Here is a 13,607-nt window from a genome sequence, read left to right as displayed (position 1 = left end):
CACCCCATTTGTTGTAAAGTTTTACTGCCAGGCCGTCTTTAAATAACATGTGTCTGCTGTGGAGAGGAGAGGGGACTAATCTAATTACTAGCTTCTCTTAAAAGTTCAAGATTGTGGTTATTTCCATAGTTTGGTATGACGACATTTATGCATAAATTATCGCAAGGTGTAGCAGGAATTTGGACAATCAATAATAGCTACGGAAAACATTAATTTTTAATAAAAACACGTTCTGTAGGCTATGTTGAGTTGGAGGGCCAGATGTTGTTCACAGGCATATACCATAGGTTTTTGAGGCTGTAGTGCAATTTTAGAAATAGTCATGGCTTGAGGTAAATTAGTTCAAGATGAATGCTTTACAGCTGTTTATAGAACATGTACACTGCTATAATAATAATAATAACAATAATAATAATAATAATTAAATAAATAAATAAACAAAAACGTACAATCCAGCATGTATGACGGATTATGTAACGTCGTCCATCTTATTTGATTCAATGAGGCAAAAGGTTAATCCTGTTTTGCAACTCAGACAACAATAAACTGGTTTTATTACAAAACGTGTTTGTTAATGTGCAAAAATGACCCCCATCTGTGCAAAGATTTTAGTAACACAAGGTCAAGTACAATACGTCCAATTTGAGGGAATTTTTGAACATTTGCTCATTTTCAAATAAAAGTTAATAGAAATATGGGTTAACCCATATAATATAATATATATAGCCTAATAATAAAAATGTCCGGAACCAGACAGAACCTGAAAAAAAGTGTTTCTCATGCAAATCTTTTATCATTTTTGGAATCTGGAACTCGGTCACCTTAAGGCACGTGATTCATTTCATACACATGCGTCTGTTGGAACTGACTTATGTTCTGTTCCCTCTAGGAGGCAGTACCAGCAAACAGTAGCAACACGATTCATCTTATGGATCACAGAATAGCTGTAAAACTAGATAGGAGACCATTTTTAGGGAAATCAAGATTATAAGTGGTTGACTGTCAAGCACAGAAAAGAATCCGGTTAATCTCTGCGCTGTTTTATGTGAACTTCACGTTGGGCTGTTGCTGTCAGTTATCTCGCTAAAGAGCTGCAAAGTGACAAAATAAACCTATACAATTATATATATAATTATCTAGTTACCCAGCTGATGAAGAATAGTGCGAAAACACACATTCAGTCAAGCTGACACAAGTCGGGGAAAATCCATAGCGAGCCTCTCTCTCTGTGCTGGATATGAACTTGCATAATTTAGGTCAGGATAGTGCAGACCATATACACATGCCACGGGTAACTAGACCCTGCTTCACATTAGCACCACCTGTAACTAATGCAGACATGCCCCAGCCTCATGTACGGTGCTTTAGGCTCTTTTAGTCTCTTTTAGGCTCCTTCAAAGGGACCTAACAGATCTGTTTTGTCTTATTATTAAATATTAAAGAGGCTAACACAGTATACTTTAAAGGAGTACTTAACACAAAAATTCTCCGCATTGACTTGACCATATTCATTTTTATTTCTATGAAAAGTCAATGGGTGAACAATTCCTTTATTTAACAAAATGATTTTCACATCCGAGAGACTACTGTATGTGATAGCCTAAATTTAAAAGTTGTAGCTGACACATACACATTATCAACAAACGAGGGAGCCAAAAGATCTAAACCAGTAATGTCGTTGCATATAATGACCACAAGGTGGAGATATTGTATTACTTAAAAAAACCGACGTAAACTGCGTGCGCGCGCGCGCGCGAGAGAGAGAGAGAGAGAAAGAGAGAGAGAGAGAGAGAGAGAGAGAGAGAGAGAGAGAGAGAGAGAGACCTCGCTAAAAATGGCTGCCAGAGAAAGAAAGGTCCGCATTGTTGTAAAAAAAATTAAGTAAGAACTTCCACAAAATACATTAGGCAAACCACACCACAAGTTCAAACATTTACAAACTTTATCTCTTCTTGTACTTTAACCGATACATTTAAGAGCACCTTCAAATATTTGTTCTTGAACTCCCTGAGCACCCTGGACATTATTTTTCTTTATTAGCCTACTGTATATGTATTTCGTGTCTATGTGCATTTTACATTATGTAGGCTTTTTTTAAATGTACAGTTTTTGTCATGACAATAAAGCAATGACATATTGAAATTATCTGGAGAGGTGGGCAGGGTGCATTTCCTGTAAGCATGTGTTCGCGCGAGAGCGAATGTACGTAAAAACCTTGATAATCATGTCCTCATGAAGGTCCATAACATCCTAAAACCAACTAAACTGATGAGTTTTAAAAAATTAAAAATGCATTTCTAATAAAGGCTCAGATTTAATATTTCATTTATATGCGAACCGGACAGACAATCTTCGTCACTGGATATGGCTGATGTCCTTTATAGTTGTGTATTTCCGCGACGCTTATAGCCGCCAACAGACAATTAGGTCAAAGAACACACGCCCAATATTCTGGATGCCTATCAGAGCGAGAACAGTTCAATAAAGAGGCTTCCTGTAAAACCCGCAGTGGGTGTCGTCACCGAGAGACAGACCGCCTTTTCAGAATCGTAAAAAAGACGTGTTCAAATCAGAGCCTCCACAATGAAATATGGTGTGACCTTGCTTGTCTGTGAAGGGTAATCATTCAGGAAACCAGAACTTGTTTTTATCATACCAGAATCGCCGTGTGCTTTTAAGGAGTTACTCACAAAGGTAACTGATGAATTCGTATAGCATTCCACAACAACATCAATAGGTTGAGGCTGGTAGTTCATCTAAAAGCCTAATGCTGCTGTAACAGTTACTCGTCTGAGCTGTGCAAGTTGCAGTAACAACCTGTCGCCAGTAGATGTCAGGAATAATCAAGCAGACGACAAGCCCTTCAAGTCAGGGTCTATTTATAAAGTCATTTACGGTGTTGATTTGACTTGCATTTGCATTCATAGTGTAATCTCTCTATTTACGTAATATAAAAGGCGCACAGCATGAGGATGTACCAGAAACTCATTTACACACACGCTTTAGATATGAGCACAACGTCATTTGAATATTATATAGGATTTTAAAGTTTGAAAGACCAAAATCTGAAAGGCATGTCTAAACATTTAAGTTATAGCAAACTGTCCCTGCTGGACAAATTCAAAATCTCTTGTGAATTTATTATTAAAGAAAACGGAAACGTTAAAAATCACTTGTTAAACTATTTATGTTTTTAATATTCCAAAGAAAAAATCTTGTTATAGTTAAAATTATTTATAAATAGTGTACAATTAATCATAACATTTTATAATGCCTGAAATGTATTACTTCGAAAATAGTGTAGTGATGTTTTCTGATAGCCTTTTAACACGAAAATGCCTGTTTTTAAAAACAAGAGGGTCGCTCGTCGTTAGCTTCAAATAGACGTAAGTAAGCCTGAAAGTGCTCAACTATAGTCATAATTCCTAAAAAAAGCACGGCATTACGCAACATAGTAAAATAATAATTGGTTTCAGAAAAACTGCACAATATATGCAGGTCTGTTTGCTTGAGAGGTAACTTGTAAATTTGTATTTTCTCTTTTTAAGAAAAGTCTTTACTGTATTAAATTTAGATACACGGTATTATCAAAGTATCCTGGACATAAAACTTTGTTTCCCAAGCAAATTTGTGGCTATCGAGTGGCATGTTGAGATCTATTTTAGCCATTTTAATTAAAAAAACAGTTAACATTCAGTTTTGCAATACTAACTAATGTCGCCCTGATATAGTTGTTGTATTCCCGACTACTACATTTATTTCGTTTATGCATATTGAACTCTCAGTGGCAAGAGTTTTATTTACAAGGTGTCTTTCTAATTTAATTTTTTTCGGGAAACTTTAGAGAATTTAGACAAAAAAATGTCTGCAGGTTCTCCGGAAACCCGGGTCAGCTATGACACTGGTCATGTTTGTATCTTGTTGGTTATAAAGAGGATGGGTATTTTAAATGTGTGTTATAGTTATTTCTAAATACGTCGTCTACACTTTTACGTAGTTTAACCTAAAATAGAAGCATAAGATTTTATTTCCATTCTCATTTAAACAGTATTGTTTTTTTCTTCAAAACTTAAACTTTATATTACCTTACAATTTCACAAACCCTGATTGCCAGTTGTTGTCACCAATATTAAGAGTCTCATGGCGATTTGCCATCTTTTTAAATCATGACAAAGATGGCAAAAGCTATTGTAAATAGTTATTTTTGTACCAGTAAAAGTTAACTTGGTGAAAAAATGGAATTGAAATTTGCTTTGTGCCACAAATTCAGAGTGATAGAGTGTCTACAAAAACAAACTGTACATACTGTACATAACTGTATATATTACTGTACTGTAATTTTTTAAGTTAAATTGGCATTTTAAGAGCTAAAATAGAAACAAAGTAAAGAGCAGATAAGGTAAAACAGAAAAACTAAACACTATTTACAAGTCTTACAACTTTGTTAATAGTGCAAGTATGGCCCTAAGATAAAAAAAATACAATTTCACATTAGCAAACCGAAAAGGCACAGTAGTGGGAGAGCAGCATGTGCGCACAGGGCACCTTCACATCTGGATCGTAGAGTGACTTGCTCGTGCAGCTGAACAACACGTAGGCTTATGCCGAGCTAATTACAAAAGTTTCTTACAATCCATATGTTAGTCTAAAGCCCGAGTTAGAAGCAAATATTTCTAAGATATGTATATATGTGTGTAGCTTATCATACATCAAGTCATCAGGCCTATTAGCAAAGCATTGATGAAACAAAATTAGTAAACAATTTTTTTGAAAACATCAGGAAAGGAAAATAAACCGAAATCGTCACAGAATTAAAGCTTTCAGTAGGCTAAATGATCTCAGTGATACACATAACGGAGCATCAGAGAAACTCACTTCTTTCCAAAATTTAGAGTTATAAGGTCACCATAATTGTAGTGGCCTTTAAAAAAACGATTTGCATGCCAATATATTTGGTTATTTTATTGAAAAACGGCTATGTTTATTTGTATTTAGGCGGTTTGGCATTTAATAACAAGAAAGCTGCTACAACGCAACTTGGTCGTGTGATTGCAGATGCTCATTAGTGCAGGCATGAGCCCAAATCTTTTTAAAACCGCTTGCTTACTTGCATAAGAAAAGGAATAAAATGTTGTAAGTGTTTGAACAATCTAACAAAAACTTGACTTGACAAATAGGTATGTTTCGTGACCATGTCTGGAATAAGATTTACTTACATAAACTTTTGATGCCCAGATGTATGTATACATAGGCTATATAAAAATCTATTTGAGTGGAATTATGAATTCTTTCAATAACATCCAAAACTGCCTGGTCAAATGACTTGTCCCCCCTTCTACGTTTTTATAATAATAATTGTACATGTATTCACTACGAATTCATACGAATTAGCCAACTGGTAAAATACTTACGAATTCACGTGAGATCTGGCGCGCAATAAATATAAATAGGGCTATTTAAAACCCCAAACGAATCTGAAACGAAACCTAGTTTACAAAAAATATTCACTATTTTAAAAAGTAGACTATTTCTCGTGACTTTGATTAGCAACAAAAGTAAACAAGACTAACACTACCAAACCCAATGCATGTTTAAACAGATATCAATTCGGAGAAACAAACTATAGACAATTTTAGTTACTTCCGATTTGTTCAGTTATGTAGAAAATATGTTAATCATTTAATAAGGGATAGGTTTATATTGAGGAAGGAATGAATGAATGAATAAGTGAAATTTAAAGAAGTCAGGGGGTTAAATAGTGCCAGTCTCTAACATTTGCAAAAAATATGCGAGATAATTTAGCTTTTAAGCATTTGAGTGCTGTGTCACGAAAACACTTTAAATGCACCAATCATTTTGCAGAATGTCAACTTTTCAACATTTCTTCTCCGCCTTTCTTGTGAAGTCGTTTCCTCTTCTCTTTCTTATGAGACCTCACTTTGCTCTAATCTACGAGCCTATTGACAACCTCTGCCCAGACAAGGGCCAGACTACTTATTGTTTACAAGATGTCTCAAGTTCAACTGTGAAGTCCGCGGCTTAACAAAAGCCTGTCCGAAATGCGGAGTGGGGGTTCAGTGTTAAAGACTACAGTTAACATGGGGGAGGGGATATGGACGTGAACTTGAGGAGATAAGACTTACATTGAAGTCAAATATCTCGCCTGGAAGCAAAACAAATGCATCATCTTAAAGGAGAAGGAAAACATCGATTACATTATGTATTGATTTGTGTTAGACGATATAAAGTGCTGTATAGTCCGCGTGAGTGAATAAGCGGACGGACCTTTTAAGTTTTTAGAGAAAACACAAAATAGGATCGAACTACTTATCAAATATGTGCCTAACACTATGTGCAAATGCATTACCTTTGTACTTTACAATGCAATATCAATCACATTAATAAATAAAATTATAATAAATTATAGGACAATATTAAATGACTGTGGGTCAGTTGCTGCTGGGTTTCCCGGTTTGACATCTAAGGCCTTGGGTATATTATAGGACATAAACACACCTTACAAAAAAACTGGTGTGCATCTTGAGAGAAAACAATGGCACTGATAGGCCTATATGTTTAGATACATCAGTGAAAGACGTTTTTATATTAAAGCAGTTCAAACATGCATTATAGTCTGGGACTAGGATAAGCCTCGTCCGGGAAACCGCCCCATACTGATTCTGTGTTAATCGATGCTTTATCGATTCTTTCTTAATACCTTGAGGTCTTTAAGAACACCTAGCTTACTTAGATAATCAACAAAACCCAAATTTTAATCAAATATGGAAGCTTTATTGTTGGAGTTAAAACGGGTCGAGCTCTGAATACTTGGTTTGTCTGTGGTTTATGCATTTTCAAACAAGAGGAATTGGTTGCTGAATCACATGTAAACTCAAAGCAAGAGCTACATTGTCAAGTTCAATGTTAACTGGAGGTTGACGGAAGAGCCTAAACATTTATTACCCCCTGTGTTGTCTGCGAAAGGTAGGCTACACGTTTTATTTACATAGCCTATTACTATTCTGTTTAGAGCTGGTTCGTTTGTCTTTTGGCAATAGTTGTAAACATAACAAACAGTAATTGTTTACGCCCTATACTGATTCAGGTTTTTTTAATAATACTAAATCCGTTGTATACGTATATTCTGCAGATTAAAATAATTAAATATTTTGTATTCAGATGACAAATAATAACATAACATATAGGCCTGCCTTTTATTTTTTTAAACAGACTATATACATCGATTTGGCCATATGCTGTGCAGTTTGAGAGAAGTTTGGAGCAGAATGTATTCTTTATTCTTATTTTTTTCTTACAAAAAGGTGTTTTTTGCCAGCTGAAGGTGACAACGTGAAACAAGTAGCCTAGCGGACCATTTTCACCCTTACAAATCTACACCGACATTAAGTGTAGGTTGCAAAGGCAGTAGGCTGTGGATCTGTTTACTGTCCAACAATTAAACTGTTCAAACCCGGACAGAAACGTAAATTACGCTTGCTGGTGACTATAAACGGCATCATCGTACGTAAATCAATGCGCGAACGGTGAAGTAACATTTAAAATACAAAGAGATAAACGGAGCCCAGAATAGTTGATGGTGTGGACATCTGCAGCTTTAAAACCAAACAGCCTAAATAACATATTGTTTGGTTCAAAAATTGAAATTGCGCAAAAAAACAAGAGAATTCCAGTAATCTATAAGGGGCTAAGAGCAGTGTTTTAGTTTGAATGGTCTACTCAATGTGTCGGGAAGGACAGTTTATTTCTTATCTTGAAACATGTAACGTTCAAGGTCAAGGTTAAGAGTTGATTTAGTAGATCTTCAGTAAGTCAAGCGCCCCCTCACTCACAGCCAACATCAAAACACTCCCGCTCCTGCTCTGTCCTATACCGTGAGGAGGAAATTCCAGATCGTTAAGTTTAAGAATCAGTAGTCTTTCTTTATGAAGGTATATAAGCATTTAGGATTGTTGATAGCTCCAATATGTTATAAAAAATATTATTTTAAAAATGGTAAAAAAAAATCCATAAATGCAATCAATGATACTTTCATATTTCAACAGTAAGACAAACAGCCGTCTACTTAGTATTTAAAAAATGTTTAAAGGAAGCCGTTTAAAAATGAGAAAAAAATATTAGCTGATTTTGTAATTTCTTTGACATTATTTGACGTCAGGTGATGTTGTTATCAAGGACTGAAAAGGTTAAAAATGTATTACCTCTAATAATTATGGTAACTGAAGTGAATACATATGCTATTTACAAAACACTGAATGGAAGTAACACTTTTATTAATAGTTGAGATGTATAATATATTGTTTTACAAGCGATATAAACATAGAATACAAGTACTGACAAGAGTAAAGAGCGATACGGATACTTGACATATAACATTGACATATAATATTTAAATGCAAACTCGAAGCTAAAGCACGACTAAAACGAACACAATTACATATATGCAGGCACGTGCGATATGTACAAGTTACGTAGTCCATTCTCTTTTATTTAGATTATTCATTTGAATATGTTTATTCACATGAAGTCCGTCAGTTTATGTGTTTTCGATGTAAACAACATACAAGCCCAGGCCAAGAAATTTCCACGCGAAGATCTTTTGAGAAAAAAAAGATTCAGCTCTCAAGCCTGCATTATGGCGCGGGGTTCTTTACTTTGGCAATAAATTTCTTTTCCTTTACCCGTCTGTTTTGAAACCAAATAGTGATCTGCCGCTCGGATAGGTTGGTTACCGCTGAAATCTTTCGTCTCTTGTCCTTTGTGATGAATTTATTGGCTGCATATTCTTTCTCCAGTTCCTTTAGTTGCACTTTTGTGTAGGGTATCCGCTTCTTTCGACCTCGACGGAATGAGCCTCCGTCATGTTGGTGGGCAACAACATCTGGAAAAACAAAATCTTTATTATTGATATTCTAATTAATTGTCTACCTTAATTGACTTTCAGATCCAATCTAAGATTAATTTAGACCTCAGTCTAAATGTAAATTTTAAGTCTTTCGTTATTATTCATTATTAGCTAAACCTTCATTATTATCAGTACTTGTAAATGTTTGCGACTTGTCCTACAGTAGAAAATGTCCAAATGTTACTCTTTATACTGCAATTTTGAATCGCATTTTTAAATTGATTAAAATAAGATCCGTAATTTCTCATATATTTTTGGATTCCGCACCATTAACGCGTTAAACAATGGGTAAAACGACTTGAAATGTACCTGCTAGTGCTGACTTCCAGATGTGACCTGCCTGGGTCTGGTCCTTGGAGCAATACATCTGACCACCCCATCCGTTAGCTAGAGCCCAAGGCTGGTAGCTGTCCATGGGCAGGAGACTGTCGTGTCGCGGCTCGCCGGTTCCAAGCGTCTGCACCACTGACACGTCCAAATAACTGGCCATGGACTGATAGGGACTGGGGTAGCTGTGGTAAAAGGCGAACTCTTTAGCCCTGCTAGGATATTCTTCAGATGTGACTGGGGTATCCATGTATTTCTCTGCAGAGTAGCTTAGTGCACTCGGCTGCGTGCAAGACTTAAGTGAACCCCGCCCCATTCTGCAAGGATAATAGCTGTTGCCGAAGTAGCCGTAAGGTATAGGACCGGTCGACGAGGCCTGGGGAACCGTTGGGCAAGGTGTGCATTGTTTGCCCGACTCTGCAGAACTTGAAGTCGGTACGTCCACAGAGGAAAAGCTGGAGCCATGGACGAGACTAGAGGGGTGGCCACTCAAAGCCGAGTGAGTCATCAGATTCCTGCACTGGTTGGCTGCAAAATTCCCGCTCCCAACCAGACTCTCCATGTTCTTCAGCTCATCTAAGTTGTTTTCATACACAAACATAACCGTGTCCGCCCAACGAGGATTCAGAACCAGGGAGGTTGTCATAGCACGCTCACCATTCAGATGGAGAATTATTTTGCAAAGACTCCAGTCTAAAGCAGAACACTCAGTTACATTGGCACAGCTGCATTGACGCAACAGACTACAGTCTGCACTGTCCTGTCTTCATTGGATAAGAGGTGTACCACGTGATGTATTAAATAAACTTTGACGTAGGAATGTCAAAGACTTTTTTTAAGCTTCTGTAAAGTGTGCTCCAAATGCTGTCTTCTAGCACGATTTTTAAAGATCAAAATATATTGTATATTTTTGTTTTAGTCTATAACCCACCGATCGATCTATTGCCTCTTAGTTTTCAGGTAGAATCTTGCTATTTGTTCACTGTAAAATCTTAATATAGAGAATTTTGTAAAGAATATCATTTTCGTTTATTAGCTGCTTAATTTGCAGTAGATCTAAATGTTCGTATATTCATCCGTTCAGAATTCGTTTCAAAAGTTGTGTACACATATTCTTAGCTTTTTGCACTTATGTTGTCAGACCGAAATCTGGGCGTTTTAACAACTAATAGCATACTGATAGGCCATTTATTAGTTGTTTTGGTAATTTTCAAAGTGGTAAGCATATAACTACCACATTACACATCTATGCCACCAGCTAGATTTTTATCAATTATCAGTTTAACCTAAATTATACATTCTTCGACAGGTTCATTTGTTACGGCTATACCAACATAAGGTGAAAATAAATGGCTGATATATTTTTCTTTCATACAACAATTTCTATAGTGACAATGTGTACATTTAAACTGTAGTTTAAAGTAGTATTTAGAGTGTCTGAATTACACCCTGAATTTCAAATTACAAAAATCAAAAGCGTTAATACGTGTAAACTGCTTCACACAAATAAAGATTAAATACACGTTGCTTCCTATTACAATATAGCCTACTTATCTTATGGCGCTATAATATAAAGCGTTAATTATTTATCATTAGTTTATTCATATTTCAGATAGGCCAAATTAATCAGTTTAAATTTTACATGCAATGAGAGAGAAAATGGGATATGTTGGCAACACTGGAGAAAATAAACATGTTCATGTATCGTTAGATTTTAAATACAAATTTCCACAGTACCAAACATCAATTACAGTATATAGAATATTATATAGGTCATAATTTTTATTTAAGAATTTAATTGCACATTTGCCCAGCACACGTTGCTACATTATAGACATTTAAAGGCCTATAATGACCAGTGCCAAATGTACAAATGATTTATCATGACCATATTTTTTAAATCATAACTTATTTAATACATGACTTTGAACGCCTCGTGCCCTTTTATAAAATGCCCTACTGCAGCAATCCTTGTATAAAGGTTCCCCATCCAATAGTCAGAACATTTCTTAAGTTATCTCATATTTATGATGTCCGTCTTAACTTTGAAGCGGAAAAACATAGATTGAAAATGTATGTACCAGATATTTTTGCAAGTATTTTAAAAAGATTTCCTTGTGTTGGTTCCTTATTAAATTGTCGGTGTTGCTGTGATGCAGAGAAATTCAATTAAACGCAATTCAAAGCATTATTAAAATGCTTATGTAGATTTGTTTGTAAGCAAAATGTACCAATTTTAAGACTCCAAGATGTCCCCTTCTCAACAGTTTTTATCAATTTAGCCTATATGGAATATTTTTGAAAACGTACATATACAATACGTAACAAGTGTAAATGCATTTTAGAAATAAACTTTGTTTATTGTTTACCAATTAGGATTTTATTAATTAAAATATAAATATAACGCCTTTCTAGGAGCCATTTTCTTAATACTGTTAGATCCAATCTCCATTCTCCAATCGGTTAGATTACCTTGACGATTGTTATATTTTATATACATTGTGTGTTTTGTATGAAAATGGATAATGGAAGACGTGTACATGGAAAAGAAGAAGCTTCCCCATTACATCCGCCTTCCCACACACATCCCCAGACGGTCGTTTTTACAAACAGGTCAGGCAAAGCCCTCAAGGTCAAGGCCAAGTTTAAAGGGACGAGTATAGCCCTCCCTGAAGGGCCTATTTAGGCGGCAGCAATAGACGCAGTCCCTCCTTAGACAAACTATTCAAGTTCAAGGTCTCTGGATCGAGCTTGTCATCAAAGGGTAACACATTTGAAGAATGAAGGATAACAAACTGCCGCGATTTATGACAAATGACTAACGCCGTCTTGAATAGTACTAAAATGCTAAAATGTATTGAACAAAATTTAGCCGATCCGCCTAACTAAAAACCTGCAAAATATGCAATCCTTGATTCGTGTTATTTAAACACTGTGAACTATCAACAGCAACGCCACTGAACAGCTGGTACTCTGGATTCAAGACAACACCAGCCTCATAACAAATGCAGTGCCTATGCAAGACAGACACTGTCTCCAAGAAATGCCCCAATGAACAAATTGTAGGATGTCCTGCCCACGCGCAATGTACCATGAAGCGCCCATAAGAGTGTGCACAGTCCTTCCAGAATAAAAAATAAAGATCTATAAGGTACGTTTGATAGTTGTATGAAGCATAGGCTACAATAAAAAGAGTTTCTTCGTAAGCCAAGGTGTAAAGTTTACACAAAAGTCAACGAATAAATACATACAGACGCAGGCTCAACAGGAGACTTAAGTGTACTGATAGTTAAGAATATTACAATTGAGAATATCACAATCAAAAAATCTCTAAATCGTACAACTGAAGATTTAAATTGTCCAGTGATTTCAAACCAAGTAATTTAATTTTACATAGGTAAATATGTGGGTGAGCAGTTTATATATATATATATATTTTTTTTTCATGCATAACAAGATTGTAACGATTTTTATTCAAATATAAAATTAACATTTCTGTGACGTTTTTAAATGCGAAGACACCTGATTTCCAAAATAAAGTTTTAACAAAATTCTTTGCACATGATCGTCTTAAAAAGTGACCTTTTAAAGCACTTGATGTTCCGCCTCCGATATGTCTGAAAATAACAAACAATACCCTATGTCTATTGTCAATACAAGGATTTTAATCGAGCCTCAAGAAACCCGATTCTGACATATACTGTATCGTCTGCTTTCTAAAATGACTTCCAAATAAAAAATATCTACCTAAAACAATTTGTCTGTTTTTCTAAATGTCTGTGCGATATAAAACTAATTTAAATAAAAAAAATAATAATCCATCTTTCTTTGAAACAGGAGTAAAGTGATATCGTGCTTATCATTATAAAGTTATTGCAGCTTTTGCAGGCACATAACGGTGCGCAAAACGGACCTGTGCTTGCCAAGAGAATAACGGTGAAATATGTGCTGCTGTGGCGGAGCAACCGTGGCTGACAAATAGGGAAGAAAATATGATTTTAGAATACAACATATATACAGGGTTAAAGTGGGTGCAGTATACACCCGGTTTACATGCACGACAGTTTATGTTTTTCATATTTAGTCAAGCATGTAAGTCCACTTTTCAGCTCCACAACAACCACCAATTTTTATTAGCAACGTTGTCGTCCACACATATATATTTACTTTTTTATTAATTAATCTTTGACTTATTTGATGAATATTTAATATTTTGGAGAAAGGGTCTACCTCCAAAGGGTGTAAGTATACAAAGTACAACAATTATTGCATAATAACTTGTTTTTAACATTTTGATAACACGTAATGGGGACAATTAAGGTTATAAATGACATGAAATGAAAGATACCAATAACAG

At 35.5% G+C, this 13,607-nt stretch overlaps 1 protein-coding gene across 1 annotated transcript; it reads right to left on the bottom strand.

Annotated features, from left to right (window-relative positions):
* Positions 1 to 8,258: 8,258 nt before the first annotated feature.
* On the bottom strand, positions 8,259 to 9,991 carry hoxb13a (homeobox B13a). Its single transcript, XM_055180435.2, has 2 exons — positions 9,233 to 9,991; positions 8,259 to 8,899 (listed from the first exon to the last, which is right to left on the bottom strand). The coding sequence occupies exons 1-2, from the start codon at positions 9,894 to 9,896 to the stop codon at positions 8,652 to 8,654; spliced, it is 912 nt and encodes a 303-aa protein (XP_055036410.1). The 5' UTR covers positions 9,897 to 9,991; the 3' UTR covers positions 8,259 to 8,651.
* Positions 9,992 to 13,607: the final 3,616 nt, after the last annotated feature.

The sequence above is a fragment of the Misgurnus anguillicaudatus genome, chromosome 19 (assembly GCF_027580225.2).
Source record: "Misgurnus anguillicaudatus chromosome 19, ASM2758022v2, whole genome shotgun sequence".
Taxonomy (NCBI): domain Eukaryota; kingdom Metazoa; phylum Chordata; class Actinopteri; order Cypriniformes; family Cobitidae; genus Misgurnus; species Misgurnus anguillicaudatus.
The sequence above is the reverse complement of the archived record's forward strand: the minus strand, read 5'-3'. Positions and strand labels throughout refer to the sequence as shown.

Excerpts from the sequence above, each read along its gene's own strand:
- hoxb13a (XM_055180435.2), bottom strand. The coding sequence starts at position 9,896 with ATGACAACCTCCCTGGTTCTGAATCCTCGTTGGGCGGACACGGTTATG. Across the intron at positions 8,900-9,232 it reads CTGGAAGTCAGCACTAGCAG|ATGTTGTTGCCCACCAACAT; the intron begins GTACATTTCAAG and ends TTGTTTTTCCAG.